Below are 16,767 nucleotides of genomic sequence, written 5' to 3'. Positions count from 1 at the left end.
ATGCAAGCAGCAGTTTATTAACTGTGATCTGGAGCGGGGGCAGGTCCTGCCAGCCCGAGGCCCTGATGCAGGTAGTGGGGTGGGAGGTGGGGGCAGAGCTCAAGCAGGGAGAAAGGAGGGAGTTAATTCTGCTCTTTAGGGGTCACAGCCAACAGGCGAGGGAGTTGGGGGACTCAGCACCCACCTTGCCGCCCATGGAGCCTCCCTGGACAGCTTTTGCATAGTGGCCTTGGCCAGACCAAGGATGTAAGTTGGGGTGAGGCCCAGCCACTGCCCCAGGGCTCCCGGAAGGGGGAATGCAGGATGAACGCCTTGGTGGGCCCTGGGGGGGTGATCTGAGGGGCCCCTGGACCCATCCACAGGCCCGGCTTGAGGGGTGAGGCCAGTGAGGGGCAGGGTAGAGTTGCAGGAGCCTCCCCCCAGCAGCAGGCAGAGCCAGGTGTGTCAAGGTGGTCCTCAAGAATCCACAGAGAAAAGACGCAAGACAAAGTGAGAAAGAGGTCGTTGTAGAAAATCTGCTCAGTCTGTGACAAAGAATGTCAGATGCAGGGGTGGAAAGTGCCAAAGTCCTTTATGCACCGGCTCTGGGCCAGAGCCTCTGGAGAAGGCAGGGACAGGTCTCCGGCCACACAGCACTGGGGCCTGTGTGGCCAGCCACATGGCCTTGGGACGCCTGCGTCCAGCCAGGGCTGAGGCCCCAGGCCACAGCCCACCCCCCCAGCACCCGAGAAGCCCAGCCTGGATGCTGGTAACTAAGTGAGGTACACGGGTTGATTCCCTGGATGGGCTGCCCCTTCTGCCCTCAAAGGGCACTGGTGGCCAGCCACCAGCCCCAGGGCCTAGCAGAGGGGCTCTGGGGGTGTGTAGGTGGGACCCAACTAGCAGGTCAGTGTTCTACGGCAGTAAAGGTGGGGGCACGAGGTGACACAGGCCCTGAAGGCAGAGAGGACATAGGATGGATGCAGGGGCATAAGGTGACACAGACCCCAGAGGGAGGGGGCATCTGAGGGGCACAAGGTGATATGGGGCCTTCAGAGTGGTTTGTGACGTGAGCAACCCAGGTCCCCAGGAAAGGGGTCACCTGAAGACACGGGGTCCCCAGGTGTGATGAGGGGTGCCAGGCGATGCAGCACCTCCCAGGGGGAAAGTGGGGCTTCTTAAGACTCAGTGCTGGGGTCCCTCACAAGCCCTGGGGCTGGGGCGGCTCTAAGGAGAGCTGGCCAGGCCCTGGGGCTCTCAGGAATCGGGCCCAGGGCCACCAGAGGCAGGGCAGGCAGGGTGGGGGGACAGGGAGGCTCCCGCTGCAGCCTCTGGCCAGACCCGGCCGCCCACCCTAGCTCTCCTCCAGGTGGAGGCTGATGAACTCCTGGATGCACCTGCGGTACTGGAGCTCCGTGGGGCTGGTCCCCAGCAGGGCGCCCGGCTGGCCAGGGGGCGCCTCGGCCTCTCGCATCTCCTCAGCCATGCGTGCCAGACGCAGCCTGTGGGAGATGCAGGATGAGGCATGCCCCTTCCCCCACCTTGGTGGCCCCTCTACCCCTCACTGAGGACCCCAGGCTCTCTCCCCACCCCGTGGCCCCGCCCACGCTCACAAAGTGACAATGTCTGCGTTTGCCTCCTGGACCGCGATGCTCAGCGGGTCCTGCTGCTCATGGTCCAAGGCATGTTGGTCAGCCCCTCGCTTCAAGAACAGGCACACCTGACTGCAGTATGGAGAGGACGAGTCACAGGTAGCCCGGGGTGGGCTAAGGCAACCCTGGGCCCCCGCAGGCAGGAGGGGTGCCAGAGACTCACCCTGTGCGTCCCAGGAGCGTGGCGTGGTGCAGGGGCGCCCGGCCCCGGCTGTCTTTTTGGTTCACATCTGCTCCATTTTGCAGAAGGAATTCACAGACAATCAGGGAGCCCTAGGGAGCCGAGGACAGTTCAGGCTCAGCTGAGGAAATGGACTTTGGCTGGTCTCCAGGAGGGTACAGGGTATCCTGGTGTTGGCGCCATAAGGAAGCCAGTGCCAAAGACGCACCTGTGCCCTCCCCGCATCTGCTCACCCCTAGCACAGCCTGCACCAACGGCGTCTTGCCCTCGTCCTCTGTGTCAGCCCAGTTGACCTCCGCCCCGTGAGCCAGCGCGGCGGCCAGCGCAGGGAGGTCTCGGGTGCGCGCCGCTCGGTGTGCCAGGAGCCCAGGGTGTAGCTCACGCACGTCTGCCAGGCCCCAGGCCTCAGCCTCTCCGTCTGCCTCACCACTGGACTCCTCAGACTCTGCACCCTCTAAAGGGAGGAGTAAAGTCAGGGGCTGCAACATGGCCTGAAGGAGGGTCGGGGGAGGGCACAGGCTGGGCTGCAGTGAGGCAGGTAGGGTGCACCCACCCTCCTCCGTGACACTGTCCACCACGGAGCCTGTGCTGAAGGCCAGAACGTCCGAGCTGCCATCAGAGCTGCCCCCTAAGCCACTGTCGCTGCTCAGACCTGTGGGGTCCAGGGACAGATGGAGGTCCTTAGAGTACCTGACTCCTCCCAGAGCCCTGCAGGAAGGCTAGAATGCCCATCCATCCCTGGGAAATGCCCTAGAGGAGGGGAGCTCTGCCTAGGATGGCGGGAAGGGGAGAAAACCAAGTGATAGCTCAAAGGAGCTCAAGTAGCGCACCCAAGAGCATAGCTCCAGAGGAAGCCTACCCTCAGGCAGGTCAGCCCTAGCGGGATAGAGGGACTGAAGCATAACCGTGCAGTCAGGCGTTCAGGCCTGTTCGTGGCGAGTGCATGCTGGGAGATCACCGTGCAGCGTGAGGTCTTCACCAAGTGCAGGGCACACCCCCATCCCTCCCCAGCACTGAGCGAAATCCCAGATGGCTTACCCAAGGGCAGCCCCAGACTTAGGAATGATGGTGAGGCAGCGCCCTCTGCTGCCAGAGGACACCCCCTCATCACCCCACCCCCGCCCTCTGAGTTCCTGGTCTGGGTCCAATGCCTTCTGTCTACATTGCCCAAAAAGCTCTACATAGGCAATGGGTAACCACTGGGTGCCAAGAAATCATTAACAGGAAGCCCTGCTTGTAGCATTGGGCCCCCAACTCCAAGGATTGTCTCTCAGGCTGGCTCCAGCACACAGCTGCCCAGGCCACAAGTGTGCATGCACACAAGTATGCACATGCCGTGTACACCCACGCACATCACATACACATACTGCAGTGTGCATACCACACACGCAATTCACATACATCAGTCTTGAGGATCATGGCCTTAGCCTCTGATCCAGTGGCCAAGTAAGCCCAAACCCTTGAGAGGCTATCTCAGCCTTAGCTCTCCTTGGCCCCCAGATTCTCCCCAGCCCTGTCCTCCCTGCAAGGAACACCAGTCCCTCCAGTCTCCAAGCAAGGGGCTTTGGCTGGCCACACTCAGCCACCTTACAGGTGAGCCATGCCTGGCCCCTGCACTGCTGCCCTGACTGGGGCCAAAGGCAGTGGGCAGCAGGGTACTAGAGTCCTCACAGCACTTACTACGTGGACCAGCTGCAGCAGCTCCTGCGTCAAAGTAGGAGAAGAGGGAGTCCAGCTCATCTGGGCAGAAGAGAGAGTCCCTCCGGAACTTGCGTTCCCCAGCACCTGCTGCAGGGAGGTGGGGAAATTGAGGCCTAATCATGCTGGGAGTCTCTGTGTCCCTCCTCCTGCCCTACCCTGATCTTCCTAGGGCCTGAGGCTTGGCAGCTACAGCCCACCTCCCACCCTTGCACAGGTATGTGAGCTGAGGGTGCAGCCCCCCTGGCACCTGAAGACAGAGCAGCCACGGAGGGCAGGACAGGCTCCAGTCGGACCTTGCGGCGGGCAGCGGGGGCTCGGGGGGAGCTGTGGTGGCGCTGGCACTTCTGCACCCGCCAGTGCCGAGGGGCCTCACGAGCTGGTGCTGAGGGCGGCTTCCGCAGGAACTTCTTTTCCACATACTTGTCCTTGATCCAGGCCTCTTTGTCTTGCCTGGACCAGGAGTGGACATGAGGTGGCACTCAAGGGCGGGGGCTCCCCTGGCCTGGTCTAGGCTACCCCTCCCCACCTCACCTGGGGCTGCTGGCTGTAGGCTTCCTGCTACCTGGTCCCTCACACTGAGCCTCGTAGATCTGGTTCATGGTGCTGTTTCCAAGCTCACACATCAGCTAGCAGGACACAGGGTGTGCCAACATCAGCTCCAGCTCCAGGGTGCCCCACATCCCCCAAGCTGGCAGACCTGGCTCCTGCTAGTGTGGCAGCTTGTGATGGCCTCATACATACATACCTTCAGCAGCTCCGGCTCCCACGAGTCCAGAGTCAGGGACCGCACCTTAGAGCAGTGGACACCCAGGCTCCTGGACAGTGAGGAGGTAGGGGTGAGTCAGGGAGCAGCTCGACCCCAGCACCCCTGCCCAGCCCACCCAGTGGGCCTACCTGTGAATGCCTGAGCACTCAATGCAGAGCAGCACACCCAGGTTGATGCTGGCCCAGCGGGGATCCAGCTGGCCACAGTCCCCACACTGGCTGTTGCCAGCCACATTCTGCACACGCTGCAGCACACTCTCGCCCTTGACACTGCGCTCCCGAGAGTCTGTAGCAGAGTCGATGCTACTCGTGGATGGAGATGCTGTGCGGTCCAGCCTCTGTGGATGGTGTAAGGGGCCACTCAGCCCTCAGGAGCTCCAGCCTCCATCACCCCAGGGGGACCCCCTCTCCCTCCCTAGCTGGAGGTGCCAGCACAGGCTAGGACAGCTAAAACATAAGCTGTGTGCTCACGTGTGTGTGCATACTCACACGTACACAATATGCACACCGGCCTATACAGACACATGCTGACATCGTACACATCTGCTTGCATGCAGCCTATAGGGGCCACCCCCCTGCAGCACACAGGTATCTCGCACACACATGCGCACACACACAGGGTACTAAGAGGGCCACACCTCACTGTAGCAGCTGTCTGGGCTCTCCCGGTAGGCGGAGGCAATGCTGGCTTGCACAGCTTGAACCCAGGCCTGCCGCAGCTTCTCTGAGTCGGCCTGTAGCATGCAGCTCCTGGAGGAAGGGGTCCATCAGGCCAGGCAGGCAGGGGCTCCCTCCCCACCCCTGCCCTGGGTTGGGCCTCCTCACTTGGTGGGTGACACGACCTCAAAGCAGAACCTCCGCTCAATGTCCTCACATGGCTTCACAGAGCACAGACGGAGGTCATCCACCACCACAGTCAGCACGTCCTGCAGGCAGTAGCACCATGGGCCTTGTGCTCAGCACCCAGCCCTGGTCCTGCACTGGCCACCTGTTTATCACTCTACTTCAAAGACACAGACTGTCTGACACCCAAGGGGTGTCCTCACCCCTGTACAACCTCCCCCCACAGAGCAGCCCACCCCAGGGTCCAGGAGGGGAGGGGCCCAGGAGTCACAGACCCAGCCCCAGCAGCCCTGAGGCGCACCTTGAGCTTCTTCTGGTAGACCAGCTGGCTGTTCTGGATGGAGAACCAGCGCCTGGGCAGGTGGATGGGCCAGGAGGGGGTCAGGCAGAGCCAACCCCATGTCTGCCCCACAGACCCCCTGGAAATACCCCTCCCTCACCGGTTCCATGTCTTGAAGGCATTACTGGCCCTCTTGAAGAGATAGCCCTCCATCACCACACCGCTGGGTGCATCCACATCAAACTCCACTTTGGGCTCATCATAGGAGAAGTCCTGGGGGTGGTAGGAGCCCAGCCCCTAGTGAGTGTCCACCCCTGGCTGTGAGGACACTGCCGCCCTGCCAGGCTTCCCCCAGAGCCAACGCTGAGGTGAGGCACTGCCCTCCACAGCCTCTTCCTGACCCCAGCACAGAACATCGCCCTGAACTCCCCGGGGGCAGATGCCTCCCATTACAGCTGAGGGCCCCCAGAGCTCTAGCCCTCACCCCACACCCACCCTTGTAGGGACAGCGGGCTCCGGGACCAGGAAGGAAGCTGCCTCCCCCCCCATCCGCAGTCTCCCATTCACACTGCCAGCTGGGACGTCTCCAGCCAGCCTGACAGAGCTCCATTCACAGGGACTGAGGAGACACTGAGTGTTGTCCTGTGTGTCCGCGGTAGGAGAGGAGGCCCAGCCACCTGCTTCCCTGGCTGAGCGGAGGCAGAGAGGGACAGCTGCGCCCTTCCCGCGGGGGACGCGGTCCAGCTCAGCCCAAGTCCCGCTGGTGCCAGCCTCGGCTTCCAGCAAGTGCTCTCGCAGGTGCTCGGCGCGGAGGCCAGGAGTTGTCCGTGGTGCTGAAGCTCTTGGGCGGGCAGAGGCCCCGCCCTCCCCGGGGACACGCCCACTCACCTGCAGCAAAGTCTGGTGGGGGTGCCGGGAGCAGCAGCGTGTGAGGAGGGGGAGAGAGAGCCAGTGAGTGTCAGCGGCTCCCAGCATCTGGAAATAGTCCCTCCTCCCTGCAGCCCACCTCAGGCCCACCTCCAGCCTGGGGCTGTCTAGACCAGGGCCAGCAACAGAGGCCTCCGAGACCACCACTAGCCCCAGGGAAGGAAAGCCCGAATCCCAGCCCCAGCCCCAGCATCTGTGAGCTCAGGAGGCTGGCCCCGCCGCCCACCCTACTGCTCCACTCCTCCAGGTTGAGGCTCCTAAGGATGGAGACCTCCCCCTCGGAGGGTGGGCGCATTTCAAAGAGGAACAGCATCAGCCCCTGCAGAGGCCGCAGGCCTACACAGGGAATAGGAGGTACTGGTTTCTTGGGGTCCCCATCCGTGCAGGGAGGTCAGGGGCTGAAGGGCCTCACCCGCTGCTGGATGGCAGCGTGCTTTCGCTCCATGTCCCGCTTTTCCACTGCAGAGTCGATCACCAGCTGGTCAAGCTGTGGGGGAGGGGCATGGGGGAGGAAGTGAATGAGCCTCCACTGAGACCTTGGTCTTGGGTCCACCTCACCCTAGGGCTCACCTCGGCTGCCAACTTCTTCATGTAGGGGTCCAGCTGGTGCAGCAGGCTGTAGCCTTGCTGAAAGAAACTGTACTGGGCATGCATGAAGGACAGCATCTGTAAGGGGGGCGGGTACAGGTGGGGGGTCCTCAGCAGCAGTGACCAGAGGACCCAATAGGTATCCTCACACCTAGCACACCTCACAAGCCTGCACTGGAGGCCAATGCCCCCACTCCCACCCCCTCACCAATCACTCACAGAATCCAAGATTTCAAACTTCTTCTTGGCCTGGAGGACATTGATCTGCCAGGGGAGAGGTGAACAGGTGAAGGGTGCTGGGGCTGAGGTAGCCCATGGCCTGTCCCCCAGGCTGCTTGTTGTCCCCTGAGACCTCCAGCTCATCTTCAGCTCCCTGCACTTTTGCCACCCTCACTCTCCCATGGTCATGGAGTCCTTCCCCAAGTTAAGACTTTGGGCTCTTCCCATGAACAAAGCCAGAAATTCTCACACCTGCTCTGAGGCCCTCCAAGCCCCCCTCACTCTTCAAGGCCTCAGTCCACCCCCTGCACCCTGCAGTCTTGCAGCCTCACATTCATCTCCAGCCCACTCCCACTGCTGAGCCTTTGCCTAGGCACCACCCCCCACCATGTTCCTTCCCAAGATCTGGCATCCAAGGTTTCCTGGAGCCAGAAGGGACTCTCTGAACGCCAGCCCCCTGTCCAGCGGCTGACCTGGAGTACATAGTCTAGTGCCAGGTGACGGAAGCACTTCCGGGTGAGGGTCAAGGCACCTGTGGCCTCCTCCACCTCATGGGGACGGTGCCGTGGAGCCTGGGCATTCCTCACGAGGGACAGCTCCATGTCCTCTCGAACTTTGTCAAACTGCTTCTTGGTCTCCTTGAACTTCCGCACATCCCTGGGGGCAGGGAGTGTCAGATGGGGCCTTGGGAGGAGTGCATGTAGGTCTCCCACCTTCATGAATTGCCCTCCCTCCACTAGCACCCACTCTGTGCTCTGGGGCAGAGCCTCCCCTCCCTACTTCCCTGCCCCCGCACCCCCACCCCCACCCCCATGCCAGGGCTCTCCTCCTTCTCTCCCTCCTCTTCATCTTCCCTCTTCCCCTCCGTCCTCCCCCTCCCTCTCTTTCCCCACCCTTCCTCCTCTCCCTCCTCCTCTCTCCCTCCTCTCTCCCTCCTTCCCCACTCCCTCCTTCCCAGTCCTTCCCCTCCCCATCCTCCCCCTCTCCACTTTTCCCCTTCTCCCCTCCTTCCTCCTCATCCTTCCTCCATCTCCCTCCCCCTCTCCCTCCTCCCCCATCCTCCTCTCCCACCAGTCCCCCTCTTGTGATCCAGGCCTCCTCCTGCCCTTCACCACTTCACTCCCAGGATCACTCCAGCCTAGAGACCCCCTGCCTCACCCTAGACCCCAGACTCATACTCAGATCCAACTCGACATCACTCAGGAGTGCCATAAGCACTCCACCTGTACATGAAGGCACAGAGCTCAGACCTCCACCCAGCCCTCGCCCCTCCCACCACCACCCTAACCCTCACCCCTTGCCTGGGGCCTGCCTGGCTACCCTGTGTCCTCTCTGACTCCATGCCCTGCCTTCCAGGCACTGCTTCCTCAACCTCAGCCTCACCCACCTCCAAGCCCTGGTTCCTGCTAAATCTCCACTCAGTCTTGAGGCCCCAGGCTTCCCAAATTAAGCATAGCTCTGGTCTGCTCCCCACTCCACCAACTCCTCCCAGGGCCAGTAGAGGGCAGGCCTCCCTCAGGGGTCTGAGGGCTACTCACTCTTTGACAAAGTTGTGGAGCTGCTGCCTCACAGACCTCTGGGCCTGGTCAAACAGGATCTGGGGGCCGAGGGAGGGAAGTGGTGTTGGGGTCTACTTCTATACAACTCCATGGGCTGAGCCCCTGTCCCTCCAAGGGAGGACCAGGGAAACCCGGCCCAGCCCTGCCTGGGCCCCAGCAGGTCACTCACACAGAGCCAGTCTCATGGGGTCCAGGAGAGTGGGTTTGGCCCCAGGCCTGGGTCACTGCCCAAAGGCCACAGCTGTGACCACCTGCCCATCTCCCCTACCTGGCTCTTAGCCAAACAAGAGACCAAAGCTATCTCAGGCAGGTCCCCCTCCTACGGCACCACCTCATGCCAACTCAGAGCAGGCATACACAGGCCACTGAGTATACTCACTGCCTCCCAGAAGGCCACTTAAGTACAGCCAGGCCTACAGCAGAAAGGAGGGGGTCAGAGCCCAGAGCTCATGAGGGCTTGGCCTGGGGAACAGGAGACGGTGGAAGAGCCTCCCGACAACATGGATTGGGCCCAGAATCAGACCCTCCCATCATGGGAGGAGGGCTAGGCCCTAACTAGGGACAGAGAGACAGACAGACAACTAGGGCAGAATGCACTGTTCTGAGCTGGTTTATCTCTATACTTCCCCTGCTGGAGTGGGGCTCCTCGATCACTCTGGGACCCTGGTTCCCAAGCCAGGTCTGACCACCCACAGGTGCTCGAGATCCTGAGAGACTCAAGGTCACCCATACCCAGCCTGGGTAGCAGTGAGGTCAGCAGTCATCCCTGGGCCGTGGGGTCAGCCGGGCCAAGTGGGGGACCCTAAAGGAGCCTCTGAGGTAGCCCCCACCCTGAGACCCCACTGTCCTCAGACCTGGGTTGATATTGTTCCCTCTGCCCCCCCCCCAACTGTCTGGCCCCCATCTGGGACACAGTAGAGCACCTCAGTGGTATCCCCCCACCCTGGCAGGCTGAGGAGTAGGAATGTGGCTTCCTAATAGTGGCCAGCTCGGCTCTCTCTGAGCCAGCTGAGGGCAGTTCCAGGCTGGGCGGGGCCTGAGGGAAGCCAGTGGCGGGGCTGTTGGGATGAGTAGCCAGAGGGATGTGCTCTTGGCCAGGCCACCACACATCAACCCCCCGGGGCCAGGGCTTACCATGTGGTAGTTGACCATCTCCTGCAGGCTGTCTCCAAACCTCTGCAGACATTCCTAGGGGGAGACAGGGTAGGGAAGATGACACGGCTGTATTCCCAGGATTGTTGGCATCTCCTTGCCCACAGGTCTCAGAGTCACCCAGCCCTGCAGCCCAGCACAGATGCCCACCGGCGCCGACAGCCTAGGCACCATCACAGGGCTGCCTACCGGTGCCCACCCTCAGCTCCCCCCTCACCGAAATGACGGAGTCGCCCTGGCACTGCTGGGACAGGTCTCGAACACCACTCACGAACAGTCTGTTGGTTGTGACATAGGCTTTGCCAGCCTCTATCATGCTGCTGCACAGCTTGACCAGCTATGGATGATAGAAGGAGGACCATTCACTGTGCCTGCAAGTGGCAGCCCTCCCCTCCTCCCAGAGACCAGGCCCCAGGGCTAGGGACCACCCAGGGGCAGCCAGAGTTCATCTCAGTGCCCAGGACACAGCTGTCCCCACAGAGCCAGCCCTCTCTCTCACCCACCAGGAGCTATATGGACAGCCAGGGGCCGTGAAGGTCTTGGCTCCAGAGCAGAAGCCCAGAGCAGGGGAACACAGGGAGGAAGTGGGCATGGGGTCTTGGCCAGGGGCTGGCAGGACCAGCCAGTGAAGGCCTCAGGGATGCAATCCCTCCCTCTCCCTCTCCTCCTACCCCACTCCTTCCCCTGGGCCCAGTCACCCAAAAGCACCATTTGCACCCTCCTTGCCCTACAGAGGGTGGGAGGGGACTCACAAAGGCCTACCCCCACTTCATGGGAGACACACATGTGCAAGCAGCATGTGCACCCTGGGACAGTTACGATAGGCTACAGCCAGGGAGAAGGGGGAACTGACCCAGACCCTGTACACCACACACGTGGGGGTGGGTGGAGGAGGCATGCCCTGCACACACACTCACATGTACACACATGCTTACACACTCGCACACACATATTCGCTCGCACACACATGCTCGCACCCAAGCATGGCGGCCCGTGAGCCAGTCGGGGCCAGGCCTTGGGACAGAGCAGCAGCATTGGACCCCATGCACCCCACTCCACCCCAGACCCCACTTCACCTTGTCTAGTTTTGCCTCAATCTCCACCACGTCGGTTTCCACCTCATCAATAGTAGCCCTGCAACAAGAGCGAAGGTGTTTGCAGACCAACCCACAGCAAGCTGCTGAGCCCTGCAGGGCCAGGGGTCAGGCTGCGGTTTCCTTGTCCTCCATGCCTCCCCGTGAGGATGTGCAGTGGGAAAGGATCACAGAGCTTATGGCCACCTGCTCCTGTCAGCCCTCCTGCTGTCCAGGGTGCCTCAGATATGCAGGAAATGGAGGCTGGCAAAGGCAGATGCCCCCCTGGGCAGAGGGTGACGGACTGGGACCCAGGTCCACCTGACTCCAGAGCCACCCAGCCTCCACCCCACCACCCCTGTCAGCCGTGATGGCCCCACCTGGGGTCTGGCTGCTCTGGCCCCAGAGAGAGAAGGCCAGACGAGCCCCTGAGGACAGAGGGAGAGGCTGCAGCCATTCTCCTGGCCCACCCACTGCACTTCTTGGGGCTCAGTTGACCCCAGACCCCACCTTGGGCCTGGGGACCCGGGAGCAGACCAGTCTCAGGACCCAAAACCATAGGCCAGCTGCTTCCTCTGGTTCTAGCAGCATCACGAGAGCCCAGACTAACTGTGGAGGGGGGGCCCTGCTGAGTCCTCCAACCTCACCATGACAAACAGCACAGTTTGCTCAAAGGGAGCAGTGGGGCAAGCCTCAGAGGAGCCCACTCCCACCGGAACAGCCTGACAATGGTGCGGCCTCAGGGAGGCAAGAGTTAAGGAATGACATCACCAGAGAAGCCACACACACGGGAGAATCCCCGGAAGGCGGCGAGGCAGATGGATCAGGCACGTGACCCCCCTCCCTGGTTCTGGGAACAGGAAATAGGGAAAGAGGGCCAGGATCCCAGCGCCACCCCCCCCAACCCGTTCAGCTGGTGAACTGGACCCATCTGCCTCCTGGGGGTGGACGACAGCAGGCAATGAGGGCCAGGGGTGACAGCGGGGCTCTGAGGGACTGCCAAGGCTCCAGAGACAGGTCTTAGGAGGAGGTCGGACAGAGGGAAGGCCATCCATGCCCAGTGGACCCTTGCTGCCCCCATGGCTGGTGGGGGTTGGGGGAAGTGGGGACTGTGTTCCGGGTTTCCCAGGCCTTGGCTCAGGGACCTAGTCTTTCATATGGGGTGTAGTTCTGTTTGCCCCCAATCTAGATCTGTCAGGAGGGCACCAGGATGCCCCAGCCAGGGACGTTGAAGTTCCCACCCCCGTCCCTGACTGGTCCTGAGCTCCTCTCTGACCATGGGGATCTCTGAGTTCCAGAGAAGGGACTGACCACCCACCCAGGGGTAGATGCTGCTCCTGGGCAAGGAGGGGCCCCTCACCCTGCCCCGCAAGGGTGGGGCCAACTAGATGCTGATGAATGTGCTCACTGGGGCAAGGTAGGTGCTCTGCAGAGAGCAGAGAACCAGCACCCTGCCCTGGGGGCTCTGTGCCCATCTCCCAGCACCTGCCCTCAAGGACCTAAGGCCTCCTCTCCTGTCCTTCCTCCAGGATTTCTTCAGTAGCTTGGATGACAAGGAGGAGGGTGAGGCAGGCTTCCCCACCAAAGCCATGACTCAGCGCCTGAAGCCCCACCCAGGGGAGGGGGCAGCACCTCCAGGCCTGTCTGGAAGAGTCTGGACTCTCCCACATGCATCCCAAGGTTGTGGGGCTCTCCCCAGGCCAAGAGCGTGGGGGCATGGTCCCTATTTCCAGGGCTGGGGCCACCTGGCCTCTTGTCACTGACTACAGCCTCCCACCCAGCCTTACTGTGGCTGACCCCAGGCCTGCCACCAGGAAGTCCCAGGTTACATTTCAGTGGCACCTGAGGGTGCAGAAATAGTGGGACCCCAGGAGAACCTCAAACCCCTGTTAAATCTCAGTCCAACCCCGAAATCCACAATGTGGCTTCTGTGGCCCAAGGTTCAGATGAAGTTCCTCAGTCCCCATCCCAGGCCTAGCTGGGCACCTTCCTGGGGTAGCGTCTCCCAGCCAGAGGAAGCACAGCAAAACCCAGGCAGCCACTGTACCCACTGTGGGCTACTGGACAGACCAACCTAGTATGGGAGGGAAGGCCTGGAGGTGAATGAGGTGTCAATGAACCCAATTTGCCCAGGCAAAGTAGGTCTGCATCTCTCCACTCAGGGGAAGAAGGACCATAAGGCTCTGAGCAAGGGGCCAGGGTGAGGTGTGGAGGCTTCAATCAGGACTGAGGCTCCAGCTGAGGCCCCAGCTATATCCTCCCCCGTAGCCTGGGTTCTAAAGGACAGTGGGTGGTGGTAGGGATGTAGGATTGTGGGTGCCAGAATTGCTCACGCTCCCTCCCTCAATCAATCATCAACAGAAAATGGGAGAATGCTGAGGATCACCCCCAGACCTTCTGCCCCGGGGCCCTTCTGGTCCAACCCCCCACCCCTCATCCCTAGCCTCCCCAAGCCTTTGCTGCTGGCTTCCCTGCGTGATGATTGTGCAAGGGGCCCGAGAGTAAGAGTACCAATCCGAAGGCTCACCAGCACATCCATACACAGGTCCTCTTGCTGGCACACCCAGAATTCAGCAGGCACACACACACATGACCAAGCACACGTGTGCACAGAAGCATGGTAGAAATGCTCATGTGCAAGCAAATGTACACACACACTGTGACACAGTGTACACATAGACACGTGTGCTCATAGATGTGACATACACAGGAGTACAGATATGTATGCCTGATGCCAGAACACACATGAACAAATTAGTATGTGTATCTTGTGCCAAAGCTCATGTGTGCATGATAAACATTCAGTACAAGTATGCATCCACGAGAAACATTACAGAGTGACACACACAGGTACATGCCCACATCAGCATGCCGCCCAAGGGTGCAGCCCACCCACCCACGCTCATGTCCAGGGTCAGGAGCCTCTGGGGAGAGTCCAGGGGAGCAGAGCTCACCCATACGTCCGCGACATAAGCATCTACACCTGATGCACAGAGGGTGCCCCGAGGTGCCAGCAGATGAGCCTGTCTGCCAGGAAGGACTAAAAAGACAAGCAGTGCAGAACCCCCAGCCGGAACTCCCACCCAGCCTACCCACCCTAGCCCCTGCCCCTCCAAGCTGCGAGGTCACCCCTGAGCGCGTGGCTCCCTGCTGCCTGACCGGCAGACACCCCCTCCACACAGACAGCCCTGGCCAGAGTTGGACGGCAGGGCCGGGAGGGTCTCAGTCCCGTTCAGGCACCCAGCACGGAGGTGCAGGCACAAAGCGGGGGTGAACACTCCCACGGAAAGGTGGCTCTCCTGGCAGCCTCCCCACCCCCCCCACCCCACCCCCGCAAACCCCTGCGCGAGGTGACCAGCACAAGGGGCATCTTTTGTTCCAGGCCTTCGGGCCTGGGCTGCGGGCTTTGTGCGAGGCAGGGTCCTCCAGCTCCCGCCAGCGGCCCCCCCCCCGGCCCCGCAAAAAGGCAGCAACGACACCCCCAACAGGCGCCCACCCACGGCGGCCCGGGGTGCCCCGAGGGGGCGGCGACCCCCGCCGACCACAAAGGGCCGCGCCGCCTCCGGGGGCGCACCTGAAGCGCGGCGAGTCCTTGATGCACTCTTCGAACTCCACCGTCATGGCTGCGGCGGCGGCGGCGCTCACTGGCACGAGGACCGCGGCGCTCCGAGCGGCATCCCCGGCCGCCCCGCTCGTCCGTCCGCCGGCCCGCCTGCGCCGCGCTCGGCGCCCGCCCGCCCTGGATTGAGGCCGCCGCGCCGCCGCCCCGCCCCGCCTGTCACAGCCGGGGAATGTCGCCAAAGTCCGCCGCCCGCGCGCGCCGCCGGCTGTCACGGCCGGGGAGCGTCGCCAAAGTCCGCCGCCCGCGCGCGCCTCCCGCTGTCACGGCCGGGGAGCGTCGCCATACGCCTCTTCCTGCGTCTCGGGCCGCGGCCACGCCTGGCTCTGGCCCGACGCCCCGTCGTCCGCCCCCTCGCTCCCAGGCCACTACGGGCCGCGACGGAGTCGGACCCAGACACAGTCGGCTGAACCCGGGGCGCTGGAAGGGCGCGGGACTGCTTGCTCCAGCAATGAGACCGCTGAGCAACTCGGGGCGTTTGCAAGAACCGCCGGCGCGGATCGTGGGGACGGAGCCACTCCAGGCCGGCGGGCGCGGGGGAACAGGAGCGAGGGTGGACGGAAGTGTGAAAGCCCACGGGAGCGCCTCCCGGGCGCCGCTGGCGGGATCCGGCCCACTCTCTCTCCAACGGCTCCGCAGTTTGCACCCGCTCCCTTAAGTCTGGCCCCGCCCCCCGCTCCCGCCCTCAGCCGTCGTGGGGCGGGTGAGTGCTGGACTGCCCTGGCGGGAGGAACGCTACGGCGCAGGCGCAGGGGCGGGGGCGTGGCCACGCTGCTTTTCTGGGCGCGCAGGCGCTCCGGGCACACGTGTGGTTCTGCTGAGTTTGGGGTGGCCCACCCCCAGCCTTCGCCCGGTCCCGCGGACCCGGAGCCTCTCCGCCGCTCCCGCCATGGGCCCGGCCTCAGGCTCGGTGACCGCGCGCTACCTCGTGTACTTCCAGTACTTGGGCACGGACTTTAAGTACGGCTCCGGTCCTCCCCGCGGCCCCGAGGTGGGGGGTGGGAGCCAGATTTAGGGCCCGACGCCGGGAGGACCGCGGGGGGGGGGGGCCTCCCCCTGCTCACCTGCGCCCGCCTTCTCCTGCAGCGGGGTCGCGGCCGTCAGGGGCTCCCAGCGCGCAGTCGGCGTCCTCAACTACCTGGAGGTGAGTTCTGCCTGCCCGCCGCCCGCAGTGGAGAGGGAGAGACCCGGGGCAGGGACATGTGGGAGCCCCCGCGCCCTGGGGCTGCGGCCTTCACCCCAGGGAGCTCTGTCCCCGCAGGAAGCTGCAAAGCGGCTGAATTCGGTGGTGCCTGTCAGGTTCACGATCTCCAGCCGCACAGATGCGGGGGTTCACGCGCTGAGCAACGCGGCCCATCTGGACGTCCAGCGCCGCTCAGGCCAGCCTCCTTTCTCCCCCGAAGTCCTGGCAGAGGCACTCAACGCCCACGTGAGGCACCCGGCCATCCGGTGAGCACCCGTCTGCTGTCTCCAGACTGGTCCAGGGTGGGTGGAGGCCCTAAGTCCGGAATCTCTTGGGGTCAGGACGGAACTTTGTGGGATCTCTGTGGAGTACCTAATCTTGCTCCCACAGTGTACTGCAAGCTTTCAGAGTACCCAGTGACTTCCATGCCCGCCATGCAGCCACATCCAGGACCTACCTGTACCGCCTGGTCACGGGCTGCCACCGGCCTGACCAGCTGTCTGTGTTTGAACGAAACCGATGCTGGCCACTGAGGGCAGAGTGAGTGTGGGGTGTGCGTGAGCCAGAGGGGGTTGCCAGGCCCACCTGGCTGGCTACTCCCTCCTGACCACTCATCTGGCTCCCCACAGCTGCTTGGATGTGGATGCCATGCAGGAGGCTGCCCAGCACCTCCTGGGGACACATGACTTCAGAGCCTTCCAGTCAGCTGGCAGCCCGACCACTAGCTCAGTGCGCACACTGCGCCGAGCCTCAGTGTCCCCTGACCCAGGCAGCCCCTTTGTCCTTGCCCAGGAGAAGAGGTAAGGAAGGGCACCCTGCACACAGGCCAGAGGCTGGGGGAGCTCGACTTAGCACCTTCCCTGGCAAGGGTAGTGCACCGCTCTGGGCCCCATCAGCCCTCCTGGGGAGATTAGCTAGTCAGTTGAGTGGCATGGCCCCAACAGCCATGAACCTGCAAGCTGCCCCACTCCCCCACCCCGCCTGGGTTCCTGCCATACTGGGGGCAGAAAACAGAAAATGCTCTTTCTCCAAGGTCTCTCTGCCCT

The 16,767-nt window shown here is 62.7% G+C and overlaps 2 protein-coding genes across 9 annotated transcripts in view; one reads left to right on the top strand and one right to left on the bottom strand.

Annotated features, from left to right (window-relative positions):
* Position 1: 1 nt before the first annotated feature.
* On the bottom strand, positions 2-15,809 carry ACAP3 (ArfGAP with coiled-coil, ankyrin repeat and PH domains 3). Of its 7 annotated transcripts, none has more exons than XM_077891688.1 (24): positions 15,603-15,809; positions 10,923-10,980; positions 10,064-10,183; positions 9,829-9,882; positions 8,674-8,732; positions 7,609-7,792; positions 7,136-7,180; positions 6,899-6,994; positions 6,741-6,815; positions 5,897-6,301; positions 5,562-5,674; positions 5,423-5,474; positions 5,104-5,204; positions 4,917-5,028; positions 4,408-4,616; positions 4,259-4,328; positions 4,045-4,139; positions 3,761-3,963; positions 3,493-3,600; positions 2,366-2,464; positions 2,046-2,266; positions 1,795-1,904; positions 1,593-1,703; positions 2-1,481 (listed from the first exon to the last, which is right to left on the bottom strand). In XM_077891688.1, exons 3-24 carry the CDS (start codon positions 10,160-10,162, stop codon positions 1,334-1,336), a joined length of 2,769 nt encoding a protein of 922 aa, XP_077747814.1. In that variant the 5' UTR covers positions 10,163-10,183; positions 10,923-10,980; positions 15,603-15,809; the 3' UTR covers positions 2-1,333. The 7 variants fall into 7 exon arrangements, with proteins under 7 accessions (XP_077747814.1, XP_077747811.1, XP_077747815.1 ...); XM_077891685.1 differs by lacking the exon at positions 15,603-15,809 and adding an exon at positions 14,494-14,652; XM_077891689.1 differs by lacking the exon at positions 15,603-15,809 and adding an exon at positions 14,494-14,652 and having other exon boundaries at positions 3,493-3,597.
* Positions 15,304-16,767, top strand: part of PUSL1 (pseudouridine synthase like 1) — a 3,079-nt gene continuing 1,615 nt past the window's right edge. Inside the window, exons 1-5 of one of the 2 annotated variants that reach the window (XM_077891695.1) lie at positions 15,304-15,498; positions 15,625-15,682; positions 15,800-15,987; positions 16,112-16,261; positions 16,351-16,521. In XM_077891695.1, coding sequence (XP_077747821.1) covers positions 15,428-15,498; positions 15,625-15,682; positions 15,800-15,987; positions 16,112-16,261; positions 16,351-16,521 — 638 coding nt within the window. In that variant the 5' untranslated portion in view covers positions 15,304-15,427. The remainder of the gene's footprint in view (positions 15,499-15,624; positions 15,683-15,799; positions 15,988-16,111; positions 16,262-16,350; positions 16,522-16,767) is intronic. The other variant, XM_077891694.1, reaches the window with a different exon arrangement.

Source organism: Canis aureus, chromosome 3 (genome assembly GCF_053574225.1).
Source record: "Canis aureus isolate CA01 chromosome 3, VMU_Caureus_v.1.0, whole genome shotgun sequence".
Taxonomy (NCBI): domain Eukaryota; kingdom Metazoa; phylum Chordata; class Mammalia; order Carnivora; family Canidae; genus Canis; species Canis aureus.
This window is presented reverse-complemented; position numbering and strand designations above follow the sequence as displayed.